Source organism: Rhineura floridana, chromosome 4 (genome assembly GCF_030035675.1).
Source record: "Rhineura floridana isolate rRhiFlo1 chromosome 4, rRhiFlo1.hap2, whole genome shotgun sequence".
Lineage (NCBI taxonomy): Eukaryota > Metazoa > Chordata > Lepidosauria > Squamata > Rhineuridae > Rhineura > Rhineura floridana.
The window spans coordinates 106,147,753-106,168,618 of record NC_084483.1 but is presented as its reverse complement, the minus strand read 5'-3'; the positions used below and the strand labels follow the sequence as shown (position 1 = coordinate 106,168,618).

The 20,866-nt window shown below is 40.8% G+C and overlaps 1 protein-coding gene across 3 annotated transcripts in view; it reads left to right on the top strand.

Moving 5' to 3' along the window:
• MAP7 (microtubule associated protein 7) overlaps window positions 1–20,866 on the top strand; it is a 187,265-nt gene that overhangs the window by 165,321 nt on the left and 1,078 nt on the right. For all 3 annotated transcript variants that reach the window (XM_061623948.1, XM_061623949.1, XM_061623951.1), the window contains 10 exons: window positions 3,841–3,965; window positions 4,993–5,096; window positions 6,667–6,944; window positions 8,655–8,838; window positions 9,511–9,697; window positions 12,558–12,632; window positions 14,040–14,090; window positions 14,204–14,246; window positions 16,405–16,543; window positions 19,917–20,149. In XM_061623948.1, the coding sequence (XP_061479932.1) occupies window positions 3,841–3,965; window positions 4,993–5,096; window positions 6,667–6,944; window positions 8,655–8,838; window positions 9,511–9,697; window positions 12,558–12,632; window positions 14,040–14,090; window positions 14,204–14,246; window positions 16,405–16,543; window positions 19,917–20,149 (1,419 nt within the window). The remainder of the gene's footprint in view (window positions 1–3,840; window positions 3,966–4,992; window positions 5,097–6,666; window positions 6,945–8,654; window positions 8,839–9,510; window positions 9,698–12,557; window positions 12,633–14,039; window positions 14,091–14,203; window positions 14,247–16,404; window positions 16,544–19,916; window positions 20,150–20,866) is intronic.

Sequence of the window (20,866 nt, the reverse complement as noted above, 5' to 3'; positions counted from 1 at the left end):
TTTGCATGTCATGTGTTGTTTTGGTGTTAATCTGTGTTTCACCTCTTAAAAATAGTTGTATCAGTTGGTTATAACAGGAAATGCAATTCAAGAAGCTATAATGCCACTAGAAAATGATATCTAGTAAGGATCTTCCTACGCAAACATCTCAATCTGTCCATGTCTGTCTTTGAGAATTAATATATCTGGAAATGGTTACTAATACACACTTGTTTCTGAAATTGTTTTAAATGAATCTTTTTTTCACACACATTTGTAGTCAGAGACTTTTTACTCACTGTTCTGCTCTTGTATAATTTCATTTTCATAAAGGCATAAAATGTGCTGCAGGACAGCATTTCATGTTGGACAAAAGTTTCAGATTTTCCTCTCCAAGTTGGGGCAGGAAACCAAATTACTCTGAATGCATGGTGTAGTTTTGTGCATTTGTGCCCTGACGCTGCTTTCAGAGCACTAGCAGCATAGGAAACTGCGTATGCAATGAGGTACAATGGACATGGTTCCCTTCTCCTATTGGCCAGTCCAGGCTGCACCCTCTAGGCCATTTAAATAAAAGCAAATAATAAACAAAATAATGACTACTGGCGGTTCAGGAGGGGGGCAGGGACCTACCTTGCTTACACTGTCCTTCAGTTCCCCCAACCCTGGTTTCCTGTCCTTTGTTATTGTTGTTATATGCCTTCAAGTCGATTACGACTTATGGCAACCCTATGAATCACCGACCTCCAATAGCATCTGTTATAAACCACCCTGTTCAGATCTTCTAAATTCAGGTCTGTGGCTTCCTTTATAGAATCAATCCATCTCTTGTTTGGTCATCCTCTTTTTCTACTTCCTTCTGTTTTTCCCAGCATTATGGTCTTTTCTAGTGAATCATGTCTTCTCATTATGTGTCCAAAGTACGATAACCTCAGTTTCATCATTTTAGCTTCTAATAATAGTTCTGGTTTAATTTGTTCTAACACCCAATTTGTCTTTTTCACAGTCCATGGTATCTGCAAAGCTCTCCTCCAACACATTTCAAATGAGTTTATTTTTCTCTTATCCGCTTTTTTCACTGTCCAACTTTCACAACCATACAGAGATCGGGAATACCATGGTCTGAATGATTCTGACTTTAGTGCCAACTAGGTATTTGGTGGAGTTTTAGCTTGTAAAAAAGCCCTGAGTGCTTCAACTATGCTTCATTGTATGAGGTATTGATGTGTAGTAATATAATTATATACTACTGAGCTCTTCAAATTTACCTCTTGGAATGTCTGTTCTGGTGCTTGTGACTTTCCTCTCTGTTTTGGAAGAGAGAGCTCTTTTTCCAAAATTAGACCTGGTATACCATTCATTTTGATTTTTCTTTTCTTTTTTCAAACCAACCTACTTATTAATGGGTGTAGTAAGCCAATGAATCTATTGCAGTAATTCTGTATTTAAATAACACTTTAACAGAACCATCAATGTGATTTTTTTTTTTAAAAAAAGGCAAGGCAGTCATAGAATTTGGGGGGGGGAGGTGGATTGGTATTGATCATGCCCCCTGCCAGAGCAGGAGCCATCCTGCTTGTGGTGGTGATTGTAGCCACCACGTGCGTTCTCTTCCACTGCCACTGTCCCACTCCACCAGCCCCCCAGACACACTTCAGCAGGGGGTGACTGTGACGTCCTTCCCCAGAACCACCAGTGAAGCTCTCACTTGTGGCTACCAGCAGACAGGAACGTCAGGTTTTCTTCTTACCCTTTACAGCTCTAGCACAGATTTCAACAAATCCCCCTGCTAGGCCTTACTACTCCACACTCTGTATCTCTTATAACCTTTAGACTGTGCCTAGTCTCTGCCTGGCTATCCCGATACCTTGTGTCTATGGGTATAGGTAATTTCCAACCCCCCCTGCAGCCTCTTGCACTGAAGCATACAGCCCTGGGTTTCTCTGTGGGACTGGATACTCTTTCCTCCGATCTGCCGCTGCCACCATTCGATATAACTGTTCAGCCTTGGTTACTTGCTATCCCCCCTGGTATGTGTTTCCCAGCTGAAGGAATCAGGCTTATGTTTAACAAAGAAATATATTTATTAAGAATTAGAAATAACAATATTACTTTTAGAACGTTTCACAAGCGTATGGTTTCATCTATATTCTATTATGTACTTTACTTCTTACTAATTGCCTCAGAACTCCGACTCACTCTCAACAACAACACCAAACACCATCCACCTACTCAATTCACCTTACAATTCACCTCTCAAACATCACCTCAACACCACCTAAACACCACCCAGATTCAACTGTCATTCTTCCATTTATATTCCCAGCCATTCAAACGCTCAGCCAATCATCCAGCATTCTACTGCTCATGTACTCCCCCCTTCTCTTTCACTCCACTTACCATATGTCTTCTATATAACCAACACTTACCATATTTACAATATAAGCAGGAACATCACAGTGACCAACAGTGATTTTGAATGGGACCTAAATTTGGCTCTCATCTGTGGTGGCTTCCCATCATTCTTAAGTTACCCAAATATTGACATAGATATTATGTCATTTTTTCTCATGTTGTGAGTTGTCTTGAGCATGGATTACTATGGAAAGGCAACATACAAATAAACCAGGACAAGGATCATGATGATGATCGTCCTATGATCTATGGGCCATGACATTACCTTTTGGGTAACTTAAATGTCAGGTGGCCACCGAATGTGGGAGCTGAGCTTGGCTTCTGTTCAAGCATGGCAGTGCTTTCCACTGCTGAAAGGTACCTGTGGGCCTGACGGGGAGGGTGGTGAATGGTGGTGCAGCCAGGTTGGTCTGGCAAGGGGTCCTCAAAGCTCCTGAGGCTCTTAGCCAGTGCCCCTGACCGACTGTTAGTGCTGGACCTGTTTGAAAGGGATTTTGGTTTGCTTTGCTTTTAAATATATTGAGAGAGGTTTTGTGTGTGTTTTCAAATATAAACATGTTCATGAGTGAATTTTGATGTAATGTTACTCACTGGATTCTAGATTCTTCAACTTATTAAAAAATAGACTTTAATTTATATCCATCCTTTTCTAAAAAAAATTATGTTCAAGACAGCTCACAATATACAAAATGAAACAACACATAAAAACAACATCAATGAGGATTTATTTCTGGGTAAATTAGAATAGTTCAGCTAAAGGCAATGCATGACTCTCCTTCCCAAGTGCTGCATAGATTTGAAGTTCCTGTTTGAATTTCAACAAGTGGGATTATATTTCAAAATACTTCATCTGACCACAGGTCTAGAGGGCAATGGGCCTCATTCAGATAGAGTCTGTAAATGGATTGATCAGAAAAATGAAGAGGTATACATTTGGGCATATTGATACTCACGGAACAAGTGCCATCTCACACAGGTCTGCGCCAACAAGGCATTACATCAGGACTTTTCCAGATGTGCTTGTATGCATAGCTCTGTAGTAGTGTACTGGAGTGCTTCTGTAATGTGGAAGTTGCATCAGATGTTTGTGTGCCTTTAAAACTTTCCAGTAAATCTGTTGGGGCATGATGCCCCCTCTCAAAAAAACGTACATGCGATAGATTTTTTAAAATCCAAGAAACAAAGCCTAATTCAATAGTATAATTTTAGTGTTGAAACTCTTGAAATATTCCCATTTTAAATGAAGTTATGAAGTTATCCAAGGATAATGATGTGATGGCTCTGGTTTGAGTGTGTCTTTTTTTCTCTATGTATTAATACCTTCCTTCCTTCCTTCCTTCCTTTCATCTTCTCTTGGCTTTCCTTTTTACTTTTTCTGTTAAATTATGTATGTAATTGTAAAAAAAAAATCCCATACCCTAGTCATCCCCATTTGTCCTCGTTCAGCATCTTGCAGCCCCATCAGCCCTCTCTCCTTCAAGGCTATAAGCTGTCGATACCCGGCAGACAGAGCAAACCTCTTTGGCACGGCACCTGATGTTAGACGTAGGAGGACTACACATTCTGCAAGGGTAAGCTCATTAGTTATGAATAGGCTTACAGCTCTAGTGAAGCAGTGTTACATAAATGATAGGCTACATACTCTTGCTTTCATCTAAGGAAACTGGGTTGCTTAGTCAACAAGATGAATGATGGAATATGGAATTTTACACTGCTGAGTCATTCAGCTATGATGAAACCATAACACCCTGGGTCATACTGATAGTATTCTGTGGTCAGAAAGAACTTTTTCCCTTGGTCAAATTGGCTACTAATTTTGGTTTATTTCAGCAGTGGGGAACATGGATTTGAATGTATAGCTGTCTCTGCCACAGTGTGAAAAAAACAGAAAATGCTAGTAAAATTACAAGAGTCATTAGTAGCACATATTTCAGAATGTAAGGTTTAGAAAGCTGGCAGCACAACCTGAACTTCATCTAATATTGTGATTTAAGCCTAAGTTCTTTCCATATTTTTTAAACTGCAGTGAAAAAAGCATCCAGAGGAACATTATCAGAGTTTTGTTAAAACTACAAACCACCACCACCCCTTGTGAATCTTAGGAATCTTAGAGGGCAACAATAAGAAATAAGCAAGTGCATATTCTCAGATAGAAGAAAAGGTCAATGAAAGCGTACTGGGTTTATGCTACCTGTCACATAAGCCAATGATAATAAACCTATAGAATGTTGAGTGGGGATTGCACCCATTTTCAGACAGAGGTATAACTGAGATTCAAATAAGGAGAACAGCCTTAGCGCAGTGGTACAACATCTGCTTTGCATGCGGAATGTCCAATTTCCAGGTTGGGCTGGGAGACACGCCTGCCAGTCAGTGTAGGCAGTACTGAGCTTGGATCAATGGTCTGACTTAGTATAAGACAGTCTTCTGTGTACCTACAAGCAAATACTGTACTTATTTCTGGGCACGAGATATCAAATTTAATCAAAAGGCTGTCTGTCTTTGGGTGTTGTCTCTTTTCTCATGCAGAATGTGTTAAGTATTACTTATCTGAGTGCATTGTGATGTGGCTGATTTATCCTATTTGCTAAATTTTAGATGAATAGAAAAGAAAAGGAAAGGGCACTTTCATTGTCTAACCCTTCATCTGGCAAAAAAAGAGCACGTTCACCTTCTACCTTCAGAAGTAAATCAGCTGCTTGGTGAGTAATTTGTTAACAACCTGTGTATCATTTTAAGTTATTTTCATCCAGTATTTGTTAGAAAAAAATAGAATGCACATAGAAAGAGAAAGAAAATGAAAATATTAAAGGAACAGCCCTACTCTGATCCCCCACCCCACTGACCTCTGGCAGCAGATTAGTGAAGACCTTGTTTAACCCCTTAGCACCAGCTTGAGAACACTGGTACAGACTGGAACATCAAACCTGATGGAGGCACTGTTGCCTGCCTGCACTTGGAGACAATCATGCAGACACACACTGAAGCAGGAATACTTCCCACATCTTGTTGACCATGCACCTGAAATGTGTATCAAAATACAGAGATTAAGCCATTTCATTCCTCAAGATAGTTTCCCTATAATGAGGAAAATGGCTTCTGTGCAACTGCCATGGGAACAGCCACCATATTTTGCATTCTAGGACCATTGTACAGATAGCTGACAAAAACTCTGAAGAACTGCCCTGGTGTTTCATGATATGGTGGTATATAAATACTTGTACAAAAAATAAATGTACTCAGTGCTGAGGACCCAAAGAGCTATTTTAGACATGTCAGGAGTAGTTCTTGTATACTTAGTTATGCCCAGTGGGATTTTGTAAAACACACACACACACTCTTTGAACTGCCTGTGTCACATCACAAATTTCTTTTGAAAGTACTCTGCATTTCCAAGTGGTTTGCCATGAGACACTGGAAAGGCTTTTTTTGAAAGATGCAAGGTCCCAGGAACTACTTACAGAAGTGTTTGCATCTAGGTCACAGGGAGGTTTCCCAATTGAGATGGACTCCTGATATTTGCAAGACAGGGAAGCAGATCAGCAGAACATAGGAAACTTATACCGAGTCAGATTTTGCCTTACACTGAGTCATTGGTTCACCTTGGATCATGATTATCTTTACTGACTGTCACTGGCTTCCCTGGGTTTTAGACCCAGCCCTCCCTGGAGATGCCAAGGATTGAACCTGGGACATTTTGCAAGCAAAGTCCCAGAGTTGCAATAACCGATTGTTCTATCCCTGCTCTCTGATGAAGATAGTCCTTTTCCCATGGTCCCCTCATAATCTTTACCTATGATCAAGAAAGAGAAAACAAATGTTTCGCAGTGTGACTGAAACATTCTTCATGACTGCTCACAACTAAATACATATCTGTATTTAGTTCCATTCCGATTAGCCTTGAAGAGAAGTTATCAACTATAATGGTGTGCAGACAAAATTGTTTTACTGATAAGAAAGATGCTGTCTAGAGAAGTTCAATGACACCTGTGACAACTTCAGGAAAATCCCAGGAGATTATTACTTGACATGTAGACTTTGTCACATAACAGGAGATGGTAAATTGTCAAGTATCATGGTTAATCTTTCTTCCTTTTGCTTGGTGTTGCCTTTTCCTTCCTTCTTTTCCTCCCCTGCCCCCATTTTTCTTGTGAGAGGGAAGAGAAAAGTGGGTTTGGTAAGATAAAATGTTAAAAAGCAGAGCACAGTAAAATATGAAGAACAAGAAAGAGTGGTTAATATTATAATCACTGTTCCTTTGTGTTCAAACAGGCATGCCTCTAGGTCTTTACCTTCTTTGCCTGGAATACCCAAAAAGATGACTTCAGCACATGGATCATCCAGAATCTCTTCCGCTCAAGCACGCCCTCCTTCCCCTGGCAACATTCGACCCACTAAAAATGAGCACAAACTGGAAAATGCAAAGAAAGAAATGCAGCAGGAACCTGAGAAGGCAACTGAAGAAAAGACAGACGATGGGAAAGCAACCTCCAATCCCACACTGGTTGCAAATGAAGAAGGTCCTCCTTGTACAACAGAAAACGCACAAAGTAAGACTTGACTTAGTTGCTTTCCAGTATGTTCCTTTCTCAGCTAACTGCTCTGGCCCTTTTTCTTTCAGGTAGCATTTGGATGCCATTTTGATTGACTAAAGTTAATGGGAGTAATTGTGACAGGCCTACAAGTTTAAGGATTTAATTGAAGTACTACAAGTGATACTCAAATGCTTCACACATACTGTCTTTGTAACTAGTGCCGATTCCAACACTTGTGAATCCCTTGGGCAAAAAACCCTCGTTGGCCTCCCCTTCATGGAGCCATCTCTTTATAATTGCCATTGCTACTGGCTATTTTCCCCTTCTCACCACTATCGCCACCAGCGCCGTCTTGCTCACTTGCTCATTCACCTTCTGGACCTGAAAGAGAAAGCCAGTAGGGACTGCTGCTCCCGCTCCTCTCGCTGCTGTCATCACCACTTCCTCAGCTCTTTTTCCTGAGACAGTGGAAAAGAAGCATCCACCATTCAGTGGCCTTCTCCTGTCCCACTTGGTGATAATATGGATTGGATCCAGGTTGGGTCCAGTCCCCACCATTGCCAAAAGGTACAGGGCAAGCAAATGAGCAGGGGGAACTGGAGTTCCTTCTCCTAATGGCGGCTTGGCCACAGAAAGAGGGTGGGCCATGCCTACTGCTGGCACTAGACTTGTTTATATAAACCCTGCAATAGGCCTATGAGGAATGTTGTTATTATGCCAGTGTTGGAGATGGGGAGGGAAGAACAGTGGACTTGCACTGACGATCTTACTTGCAGTGATGATCTTTTCTCTAATCAAGAGAAGTATATCACATATAGAGTTGCCAGACTTGCATTAGCTGCTCAGAAACTGAGGAAGGATATGTTGTGTACAACAGTGTAGTTAACGGACAGATATTGATATGAATTGACATGGTGTTACCTTACCGCTTCCCTTATATAGGGCTTTAACATCTTCAAAATACTATCACTTTATCCTGTCAATATAACAATTTTGAGATTTTAAATGACCATGTTGACGGAAACAATAAGATGTCACAAGATATACAGAGCCAATGGATTAACTGAAGTCATCTTATGAGTTCATGCCTTAGATACTTTAATGGCTGGCTTATACCTCATATGAATGACCATGGGGACAAAAAGCAGAGAAGGGCTGTTGTAGGTTGGCTGGTACTGTTAGACAAGGTGAATGCCAATGTTATTCTTGCATAGCTAGAAAGGAATTCTCTTCTTTCTTTTTAACACATATGGACATGTGAAGCTGCTTTCTACTGTATCACACCATCTGTCCATCTAACTCAATATTGTCTACTCTGACTGGCAGCAGTTTTTCTGGGTCTCAGGCAGATCTTTTCAGCCCCCTCTGCCTCTGTCCCTTTGTCAACATCAGCAGATACTGCCCTCTCATTTCAGACGTTCCCCCTAGTTTCTGAAGTTGCATAAATGTTTTCTGTTTTTGATATCTGCTACACGTTTTTGTTTAGCCAAGCCTACCCAGACATGTAATTTTGTTATGTTATATTTGTTTTTAAACTGTCTATGTCTACTGCTTTTAAAGTCTGTTTTTATCACTATTTTAATTATTATTTTTTACTTTTTATGTAAACCATAGAGTTTTTTTAAATTAACCTTGCTAAATAAATGAAAAAATATCACTGAGATCCTGTGCTGTTCAGACACACAGAATAAGCATTGTTGAATATTCTTTTTCTTGATGTCCCAGTTGCTCTTCCAGTTTTGCCCTCTGCTCCTTCGGTTGCTTCACCATCTCCTGTCTGTAGCAAGCCTTCAGCAGGGACAACAGACCCAGAAGAAGCAACCAGGTTGCTTAGTGAGAAAAGGCGGCTGGCCCGGGAACAACGAGAACGGGAGGAGCAGGAAAGAAGAGAAAGGGAAGAGACTGAAAGGTGACCAGCCCAACACTTGTGGGATGTAGAAGATGCCCTTTTAGCGTATCTTAATATTTCTTTGCACGACTAATAAACTCCAAAGCTGAAAATGAATTAGGACAAAAAATATATTGACCCACTTTCTGTCCGTTGACCTGCACAATCAGTAGAGGTTTTAGTCTGCAGCTAGCATGTTAGCATGGACAGGCAGCTCTCTCTGGGACAGAGATTATACTTGAAATAGTGAGCTAATTCAGGTTCAGGTTGCACATGATATAGTCCTTCGCATGGTGCTATATCACCACGGAGTGTATGGAGGCCTGATTGTTTTGGTAAGTCCACACATGATCATCTCCCAGCTTCTGCCATTCACTGCGTTCTGATTTGGTACAGTCCTGTGAGAAGTATGATTTGGCTCTTACTAATTCTGTGTTTGCCCAAGGAATGAGTGAGTCTCTTTGACTCCAGAAAAGGAAAACTCACCAATAAATCCAAGGCACTTGCCACAAGTGATGCTGTCTGCCACTTTTTTGTTTTGGATGATTCATTTTTTTAAACTATTGAGTTATTATTGCTAAAGTGCAGTATATATAATACCAGAATAATAAAAACGAATTTTAGCCGCTTACCATCCCTCCCCACCCTTCTCTTGTTCTACATTTGTCTCAGTCTTATTCTTAATGCTTGTAGACAAAAGAAGGAGGAGCTGGCACAGAGGATAGCTGAAGAAAGAGCTCGCCGAGAAGAGGAGGCTCAGAAGCAGGAAGCAGAGAAGAAGCAAATAGAGGCAGAACAGAAGCAGGAAGAAGACTTGCGCCGCCTGGCTGAAGAAAAAGAAAAGAAAGAAAGAGAGGAAATGGAACAGCTTCAGAAGCAGGTTTTATAAATTAAAGAGGATTTTTGGTTTTGTCTCTGGGCATACTGCAAAGGTAGTGAAAAGATGCCTATGTGATTTCATCGTAAGAGTTTCCATAGGCTTAAAAAAAGAGAAAGAAATGAAAGGAAGAAGAGGCATAGCACCCTAGAGAATTACTGGTTTAGACACACAAGTCATTCCATCTCACATGTCCAAACTCAACATCCCGCATCACCACACTGACCTACTTTTAGAGACCCAACATTCCTGCAAAAAGCAAAAGTAGCCATGTTGGCCCATAAGAAAAGTTCCTAATTCCACATAAGGGCAATACTTTTACTAGGTCAGCCTTTCCCTACTAGTGGGCCACCAGATGTTGCTGGACTACAACTCCCATCAGCCCCAGCATTCCTGACCATTGGCCATGCTTGCTGGGGCTGATGGGAGTTGTAGTCCAGCAACATTTGTTGGCCCACTAGTTGGGAAAGGCTGTACTAGGCCAACCAAAATGTCACAAAATAGTGTGTGAGCATTTGTGTTCAGAATTCTCAAGCTATATGGTAAACAGAGCAAGGGGAAGGAGAGGGGGAAAGCTAGCTGATGTCAGAAGCTGTTTACCCATAGTCTTAGGAGGGAATGTGGGAGGAGGTAGCAGACACTCAAATTAGGTTCTACTAGGAGTACAACATGCTATCTTGGTTCACACTGTGTTGCATATTTAAGAACATAAGAAGAGCCTGCTGGATCAGGCCAGTGGCCCATCTAGTCCAGCATCCTGTTCTCACAGTGGCCAACCAGGTGCCTGGGGGAAGCCCGCAAGCAGGACCCGAGTGCAAGAACACTCTCCCCTCCTGAGGCTTCTGGCAACTGGTCTTCAGAAGCATGCTGCCTCTGACTAGGGTAGCAAAGCACAGCATCATGGCTAGTAGCCATTGATAGCCCTGTCCTCCATGAATGTGTCTAATCTTCTTTTAAAGCCATCCAAGCTGGTGGCCACTACTGCATCTTGTGGGAGCAAATTCCATAGTTTAACTATGCGCTGAGTAAAGAAGTACTTCCTTTTGTCTGTCCTGAATCTTCCAACATTCAGCTTCTTTGAATGTCCACAAGTTCTAGTATTATGAGAGAGGGAGAAAAACTTTTCTCTATCCACTTTCTCAATACCATGCATAATTTTATACACTTCTATCATGTCTCCTCTGACCCGCCTTTTCTCTAAACTAAAAAGCCCCAAATGCTGCAACCTTTCCTCGTAAGGGAGTAGCTCCATCCCCTTGATCATTCTGGTTGCCCTCTTCTGAACCTTTTCCAACTCTATAATCTCCTTTTTGAAATGAGGCGACCAGAATTGTACACAGTATTCCAAATGCGGCCGCACCATAGATTTATACAACGGCATTATGATATTGGCTGTTTTATTTTCAATACCTTTCCTAATTATTGCTAGCATGGAATTTGCCTTTTTCACAGCTGCCGCACACTGGGTCGACATTTTCATCGTGCTGTCCACTACAACCCCGAGGTCTCTCTCCTGGTTCATCACCACCAGCTCAGACCCCATGAGCGTATATGTGAAATTAAGATTTTTTGCTCCAGTATGCATTCATATGCAATATGAATTTGTTCTTTAGTAGTTTTGTTGGAATAGTCTACTTCTAGTGAAGTAGAAAAGCTAGCCTTTTTCCTATTCCAGGTCTCCATCTTTAACATGGAAATATAAGGATGGGTCCAGACTTAGTCATATTTGAAATCAATGAGACTAATAAAGGGCTGGATCCAGGTTCAGTAATACCTAGAGTTGACCTATTGAAATCTAGATCCAGCCCATAATATTTCCTTTGTTTCTGGAATAACAGTTTGTGAAGAAATAGTTTATTATCTGCCAGGGGCCCCAGTAATTTTTCCTCGTTTTGTCGGCCATCTACAAAGGAAATGTATACTTGCTTTCCAGTTGCATCTACCTTTCCATGCCCTGCACATATGTGGTATCAAGGAATGGCAGAGATTCAGGTGCAACAGAGTCTACCTGATCTTGGTGTTCATAGATGTGACTGCCCAACATGGAAGGCCTGATACAAATCACTGGAATATAATCCATCTAAAATTGTACAGAAAAGTTGTAAAAAGTCAGAGCTGCAGCTGGAGAGGAAAGGGTTAAGCTCCCCTTTCACACCTGTTCTGATCCAATTAATTCTCTCTCTCCCTCCCACACATGCACACACACACCAAGCTGATGCAATTTTTAAAAATCTGCATGTTCAGTGCATTTAACTACACTATATAGTTTGGCCCTTGAACATAGAGTTTTCAAGGTATCCTCACATCTCCAACTTACCATCCATGAGTACAGGGAAAAAAGGAGATACTTAAATGTGATCTTAAATACATGCATCAAGAGTAACAGTGGAGGCAAGGATTATGTACTAGCAGGAGGACAAATGAGCCTCTAAGCAGACAAGAAACACCAGTATTCTAATTTTATAGAGGTGGGTGTATAGGAGCACAGGATTGAATTTAGAATCCCACAAGCTGATCTCGAAAACATCACGGCTGCAATACAGAGAAGAAATGAGATTGCACATCCAGTGAGGTTTTGTTTGCTCTTTTATAAGCAGCTGCACCCTGTTTCCCCTCCCCCAAATTGTAAGCTGCTTATGAATCCTATTAGAAGCTGCTTTCAGTATAGAATTGTTGGAAAAAGAAAACGACTCTGCTGCAAACCCTGCTGTACATATGCAGCCTCTTGATACCTGCTGTCGGGATTGCAGCCACTGATTACAGAAGTGAACTGCCAAGTTAGTTAAAATATGATACGCAGATAAACAAATGTCTGTGGATAGATCAGTTAATCCACATTCTCCTTTGCTGTGTCAATGTTTAGAAGGAAGAAGAAGCTCGGCTAGAGCGTGAAAAGCATTTTCAGAGAGAAGAGCAAGAGCGCTTGGAAAGGAAGAAGGTAACAAAAAGACACATGGACATGTAGAACACAGTCTTGCATGCAGCTGGAATTTTTCCATTATTGTAGATAGCAATTGGAACTCCCTGTGCTTTAGCCTTGTGGATTGGAGACTCTTGAGCATAAGGGCCAAGGCAGATTTACATAAAATAGAAACTCAACCCCTTTTCAGGTGTTTTCCTTCCCACATCTGTATTCACATGGAAGGACCCCACTGGCCCTGCCATTCATGGGTCCATCTATAAGGGAGAACCTGCTGTACACACATGAATTATCCCTCTGATTTGGAAGCCTGCACTATCAGGGTTGCAAATCATGGGGAGAAGCTATACTAGGGATGGAGGACTTTCTGTCAAGGGCCTGAGATAATCAGAGACAATCTATTGGGGGGCCCATGATGGTGGTGAATAGGGCCAGAGGCAAAAGTGGGTGTGGCACCCCTTCTTTTTCTTCCACCCCATTTCCCCCTCTTTGCTTGCCACACTGAACTAAGCCAAGAGCCACATGAAGTTAGACTGAGGGGTGCATGTGGCCCTCAAGCTGTAGGATGCCCACCCTGATCTATGCATATACAGCAGGCTTCCCTTCACATATATTCCCCCAAATGTGTAGACATTGTGGAGACCGGGGTGGCCTGCGTGGCCTTGCTCTTCCATTCCACATGAACGCAATTGCATGGAGAGGAACACCCAAATTGGTTTTCAAAGTGGTGTGAATGTGCTTTGAGCGCTCTCTCTCTCTGTGCATACATAAGTCTGTTAAGAAGGAGCAAACTGGATGCTGGTTTATGGTATAGCCACTCCGTCACTGCCACCTCCCTGTTCATCCCACCTGTTGGGGAATGAATTTCTTTATGCTATTTCTGTCTCAGAGCCGAGCAGGTGGCAGAGGAGGATGTGGAAGCAGTTAAGTAACTAAAAATGTGAAAAGAGGGATTGGGAGCGAAAGGTTTTGCTTTGTTGGGACACATTTCCTTGCTTATTTAGCAGTTGAACAAGTTCCTAAGCACAAGAAGTACAAGGAGGTAGCGTCCTCACCTGCTCCCCAACTGCCACCATCACTTCCTTGTCCTCATCCTCCTGCTGAGTCTAGAAGCAGCCCGTTTCAGGAAACCAGCATCAGGGCACTTAATTCCCCAACAGTTTGAGGAAAAAGAAGTGGCACTAATGGAGTGTTTGTAGCATGCACCAGTGATTGATTCAGTGCTGTGAACCTCTGACCAGATGATGTTGGATACCAACTCCCTTCAGCCCCAGACAGCATGGCAAATGGTCAGGGATGATGGGAATTGTAGTTCACTAACATCTGGAATGCCCATCCCTGCTATCACAACACATGCATGAAAAAGAGAGTAGTAGTTAAAGACTGACCATGATCAAGGATGTTCTTCCTTTATTTTCTTTGTAGCGTCTTGAGGAAATTATGAAAAGAACTAGGCGAACAGAAGCTGCAGAGAAGGTACATACTCAGTTTCATCCACTCTCAGCAGAAAACACTGGTGCTCTTTCTCTCTATATAGTTATATTTTCTTTCAGTGCAGCTTCTAACTTACAAACTGGTTTCTTTTACAGAAATCAAATGAACAGCAAAATGGGGAGATAGCAAAAGAAACAGGTATTTTTGGTCTGCATTTACTTTCTGAAATTATTATTCAGAGCATGGCTTGGGTAGGAGGGGATTTTAAAAACTGGCAGTTCAAAATATTTTTAATGACAAGTCAATGATTAATTGAAGTCTGAATATTTGAAATTCTATAATATTCTGCTATAAACTTAATATCAGTGTGATTAAATATATAATTAGGGCTGCAAGCTTTAATTAAGTTTAATTGCTAGATTAATCAACTAAAGTTCTAGATAATTAGTCGGGGGTCAGTTTTAATCAGTATGAGCAAAATATTCAGTTCTGTCATCAATCTTTTCATTTGCATATGCACTATGGCCATGACAGGGTCACTGATTTCAATGTAATTACGATACTGTAAGAAATTACTTCCATTTGCATTTTATAAAATATTAAATTGACAGAAGGGCATGAACTATCTGTTTTGATTTCTGAACAAAAGAAGTGCAGAAGGAAAGATTTTATGTTAGATTATTTTGTAAATCCTTGATGTTCCTCATTGGATAGTAGATGTTTTGTTTATTCCATAAGGGAAACCAAATCTTTTTAGAGCTTAATTGGACTCAGAACCCTGAATTCTATGTTTATCTTCGCCTCAAGCCTGGAATATATGATGTGCTAAATCAGCCTTCCCCAACCTGGTGCCCTCCAGATGGACTTCAACTCCCATCAGCCCCAGCCAGCATGGCCAGCAATCAGAGATCATGGGACTTGGAGTCCAAAGCATCTGGAGGGCATCAGGTTGGAGACGGCTGTGGCAAGGAATCTATGTAGGAAACTGCCTTATACTAAATAAGACCATTGGTGCAACTGACAGTGATTCACTCAGAAGCCTTATATTGCAAACTGGTTGTTCAGATCTGTTTTTCTCTGTGTGCACGTTTGGCACATTCGCTTCCACACATTCCTGTTTTTTTGGAATAATCATGGGCAGTTATTGCTATTTTGCTGCTTTTCATCCACATCAGTGGGTGGAGTCTGATGGAATATATCTGGAGGGCTTTTTTTGTCTTTCTCCATAATCACTTCTTCTCCACTCTCCACTGCCTTTTCTGTTCTGGGCATGCACACAAGTAGTTCAGTAAAAAAGCTTTTATTAAAAAAAAATCTCAGTGGGTGTGGAAGTACATAAGAACAAACATTACCAGTTTTTGATATGTTTCACAATGTGCAAAATGGAAGTTTGTTTTTGGAGGTGGGGTCAATATCATTTCCATATATTTGTTTTTTTTTACCTTTTTAATACTTGGGTTTTCTGGAAGAGTGATATTTATCCAACTAAGGTTTGCACCAGAGTGATAAGCAGTCTGACACAAGACTTCTGTATTATTATTTTTTAAATGCCCAAATGGTGTGCAAATATATTCTTTAGGGTAATCCCCCACATGTCCTGCACTCAGAGATCTTGAGAGAACAGCTCTTCTTAACAGGGGTGTTGAAATTCAGCATGCGGCAATTGGTGGAAATAAGTATTCTCATATCATTGGGGGTGCCAGAAACAAAATGGCTAGGCTGTGCTCAGGTGAAGAGCAAGCAGAAGGTGAGGGTGTTGGTGGCCATCCACCCTCCAAACATGTGTTAACAAACTTCTTCACTAACAGAGATTGCAGATGTATAAAAGGTTGTTTTTATTTCTCAGATTTTCCATGGGAAGGGGAAATGTAAAAAAAAAAAAAGTATGGGCTGGCATTTTGATGATGATGCTGTTGTGTGGACATTGCAAAAAACTGTGCCAATGAGCAGTAGCAATTCCACAATAAGCTCCCATCTGGACATAGCACTGTAACTCAATATGGTCTACTCAGACAGGCAGCAGATCTCCATGAGACTTTTCGAGCCCCTCTTGGAGATTCTGTAGAGTCAACCTGGGATCTTCAGAATGCAAAGCATATGTTCCAGCTTCTCTCCAAGAGAGCTCTTTTCCAGCATGTGAAGAGTGCATTTTCCCTATCTAATGAGTAGTCCTAGCCAGTTCCCACACATTTGGAAACTTGGGTCAGAACAGGAGCACCATCTCCAAAGAAATTTGAGCCCTTGCCCTTCTCTACAAAAAAATAATATCTTAAACATATTGCCTTACTGAAGTAAATACATCCTTTTCTGTCAAAAGTTATGCAGACAACTTTTTTCCCTTCTTTCCCTTCTCTAGCCATAAGCAGCCCTGCATCTCCATTAAGTCATGTGACAGGCGCTCAGGTGCAGCGTGTGCCAGAATCTCCATGTAATGGGGAAATGGTGACCCATACACACGTGCTCATTTCTCATCAGCCCACAGTAAACCTAGACAGGTGAGAGACATGATGGTACTTGGGAAGAGAGATGTATTTAGCAGTATCTGGTGTTGCTTCTGAGATGAAAGTATATTAAATTCTTCCGTTTGTGCTTGTCTTTTTCAAGAAAGTTTTCATTATCTGCTTCCCAGTCCTCCCTATCAACACTTCCCCCCTCAAATGTGTCCCATTCAGTGTAAGTCAAATGTTGCTGCATTAGAAATTGTAGCTCTCAGTAAACCATTTGAAAGCACAGCTTGCTGCTTGGTAGCTAAGAGCATACTCTTTAAATTTTAATGAGAAATAAAAAGCCCCTTTCTCCTTCTGGCTGCACTCTGCTATTATTGAAAGAGAAGCTGCTATAGGAAATACATTGGCAGAACAATTGTATAGGCATAATGCATACTTTACAGTGGACCGGAAAAAATACTTGCCTTCTTACATGAACCTCAGCATGCCTCAGAGTTTTCAAAAGCTTTTTTCTCATTGCTAGAATCAGAGAGAAAATATATTTTCCTGCATGTGAAGCAGTTGGCACTGGCACAGCAGTCTAGCTTCACAGAGTTGTGCTTTTCACACGTAGGCTTGGAGGAAACTATGGTTTCCCACTGTGAAAAAAAGCCATGACAGACCTTGGGCTTGGCCATGTCCCTTCTTTTCTCTCCTCTTTCACAACTGTGAGGAGGCAATCGAAACATTCCACTTTCCATTGGAAAATAACTGCAGTTCCTTACGATGTCTAAGCCCAGGGAACTGTGGTTTGTTTATACTACGGTTTGAGAACAAACTGATATCTGAAACCAGTTTGATCTTGGTTTGTTCTCTCTAACCGTAATTTAAACAAACCAGAGTCTGGACAACATGCAGTTAGGTTTTAAAGTGGAAGTGGAAGCTTTTGATCTCCTCACGGGTGTAAAATTGGAGGACAGGGAAGGAGAGTGTGTGAACCAAAGGCTTGTTGTGGCTCATTTTCATAATGGGACACCATGGTTTCCTGTTATGTTTGAATCAGGCCATAGTATGAATAACATACTGCATCGTAAACACCTATGTAGTACGTTGCAAAGGCCAATTGGAGTGCGTATATGGGTATACCAAGCATTTGTACTGAATGCCGGACATTATATGGGTGTTTAAAGATGCATCCACATGATATTGTGTTTGCTGTGGGAAACACTAATATATCTGCAGCAAACACTATTTGTATTCAAGTGTAAACTCTGCCAACATCCCTTCACAGTGCCCTTGTGGCAACTGAGAAATATTTTAAACAATAATTAAAATAATAACAATTTAAAGATTTTTAAAAATAATATTTCATGGGACACTACAAACCACTGTGTAAAGTGTAGACCAGCCCCAAAAGAAGCTCTACTGGCAACACTTGTGTTTCATAAATCACATAACCTAATGCAGGGTGGCAAAAGACACCTATCAAGTCTTCAGGTATGTCTCTAGTATAAATCTACCTCAGTATTTGTGGTCCAGTGGATGTCACTGTAATAACTGCTATCATAATGCAGAATGCTCATTGTAGATTAAACCATCTGAACAGTAAGGACCAAATAAAAACTGTATATATAGGATTGTATCCAGTACTGCTGTTTTGCTCTTGCAGTAAACTTCAACTTCCACAAGTGAATTTATGCCTCCTCTCCTCTCCTCTGCAGTCCCTGGACATCCTCAAAATCTGCACCAGAGGGTTGAGAGACCCTCTGGAGTAGATCATAAGGGCACATGGGGAAAGGAGACGAAGGGGAAGTCATGTTGTGCAAGTAGAATCTCACATATGCAGTGTTAGATACAATCCATAATGTTATAAAATTGGAAGGTTTTTTTTTTTAAGAGTCTCTCTCTCAAACACACACAAAATAAATAGAATAACAAGATTACATATTTACTGCTAGTGGGAAGGAAGTGAGTTGCATTACTGTATGAGAACCAAAATTTGGTTTTTACCCAGTGGCTCTTAAGCTAGACCCCAAAGGAACAAAATTCACTCAAATTAGACCATAGAGTAATAGCGTTGCTACTCTACAGTTATATAAACATTTCCACTCAGAGTTGCACATAATGTCTTCTGGTGTCCCATAATCACGACCAGGTAACACCAGAGTGGCGGAATAGCATCTATCATGTATGGAAATGTGAACTTTCCATTCAAAGTTAATACCATTAATAATAGCAGTGATCAGGTGACCAAACTTAAACTATGTTGATGTTATATGTGTATGATGATTTTTTTATAAACTAACTCTCATATTAGTTGTGGGCTCTGCGTTGTGAAAAAGTTCTCTTTTGTGTGCAGATACAATGCACTGTCACACCTGCAGATTCTGTGCACTGTAATTCCCACTCAACTAAGCTAGGGGAAGAGTTTGGTATGTAGCACTCCCTATGGTAGTGGGGAGGTTCAGTGAATCTAAACTAACTTCGATAGTTTTCATCACGCTTTATTTGCTATTTTCTAACTAGATTCTTGTCACTGCTATGAAACTTGTGTTGACTCTTATGAAATCAATATTTTAGCATTATAGTAATTGTTTCATATTATAGTTAGTGGAATAATCTTCATCCTAAAACCTACTATAGTTTTTACCAAGATGTGTTGTGATAGCTTGGCTCTGGAAATGAAATTGTGCATGACAAGCAGTCAGTTGCATATAGTGCTGCATTGATTACATACTGCTCTTTCTACTGTCATAATTCTTCTTGTATTGATTAACGCAACGGGAGCTTATACACACACATCATCAGAATCAGGTTGTGAACATGGTAGATAGGGGAAGGATTCTATTAAAAATAGGGCATTGATCTTCAACTGGTGGGAATGGCCCTGGATTAACGTAGGTCATATTGGTGGCACCACTGCCTTTTCTTAGAGAAGAAAGACAGGGAAACAGAGTAGGGGGGAAACGGAAACAGAAGAACATCTGGCTTAACTCTTTAATGGAAATCAATGCGACAGAAAAGCACTTAGCTTTTCATGACCTAATTATTTTCAGTGGAAGAAACAAATATTTATTTATTTATTAAATTTATATCCCGCCATTCCTCTCAGAAGGAGCCCAGGGCGATAAACAAAAACACCAAAAAAAGTATAAAAATATATAAAAACAATTCCAGTACAGAGGCAGAATGGGATAAGGTCTCTACTTAAAAGGTTTGTTGCAAGAGGAAGGTCTTCAGTAGGGGCCAAAAAGACAACAGAGATGGTGCTTGTCTAATATTTAAAGGGCGGGACTTCCAAAGTGTTGGTGCCACAACACTGAAATGGTGTAAGTACTAAACTTAGCACACTGTACAGTAGCAAAATATATAGAGAAAACAATCAAAACATAATAATAAAAAGGTTGTTCTGTTATCAGTAAGATATTTTCTTGTATTTCAGTAATCTCGACCCAGGAAAACATCCAAATGAAAATGGCGTGTGTATGCAGGATGAAAACTTTGAGGAGGTCATCAGCTTACCCATGGGGACAAAATCATCCAGACTGGATGCTATGAACAATGATGAGAAGGAGAGTTCTGACATTTCTTTGACTCCCATTTTGGCCTTTGAAGAGAAGGGAACATTAGGGCCATTGCCTCAGGTAGACAATGTTCAAACACATCAAACAGCAGGTAGGTTTGCTTTAAACTTCTCATGAAATTTCTAACTGGCATGAAATATGGCATCTGGGATGATTCTAGCAAGTGTCTACATTCATTTTTTATTAAGCGCAAATTCAGGACAGGGAATTAAGCATATAATCTCTGCATTTAAAATATTTATCAAGGTTTTTCGATCATTCTGCAGCCCAACTAGAAATACAGAGAACTAGAAACCTGATTGTCAGATTCACTAGACCTGTAGCACATAGCACCAATCTGAAATTCACTGTCAAGAGGAAGTTTATACGTCCTCTTTTTTCCACCCAAAAGCAGAGCTTGGAAAAGTTACTTTTTTGAACTACAACTCCCATCAGCCCCAACCAGCATGGCCACTGGATTGGGCTGATGGGAGTTGTAGTTCAAAAAAAATAACTTTTCCAAGCTCTGCCCAAAAGTGTATTCCTTAAGAAGCCAATTGACTATTTTAATAAGGGTGAAGTAGGATGACAAGGGCAGGGGCTCTTTAACAGATGTACAGAAGGAGGAATTTCAGTAGGTACAGCTTTTTACCCCCCCATGACAAGATGCACCTGTAGAAATATAATCATCTACTCAACCATTCAAGGTTGCAGGAGTCCTATTCTCTTTTGCATCTGATCACCATGGAGAGAACAACTAATTCTTCAGTTAACACTTTCTGCCTATGGCTTGGAACCTGAGTTGCCCTTCCATGAATGAGAGGGCGCC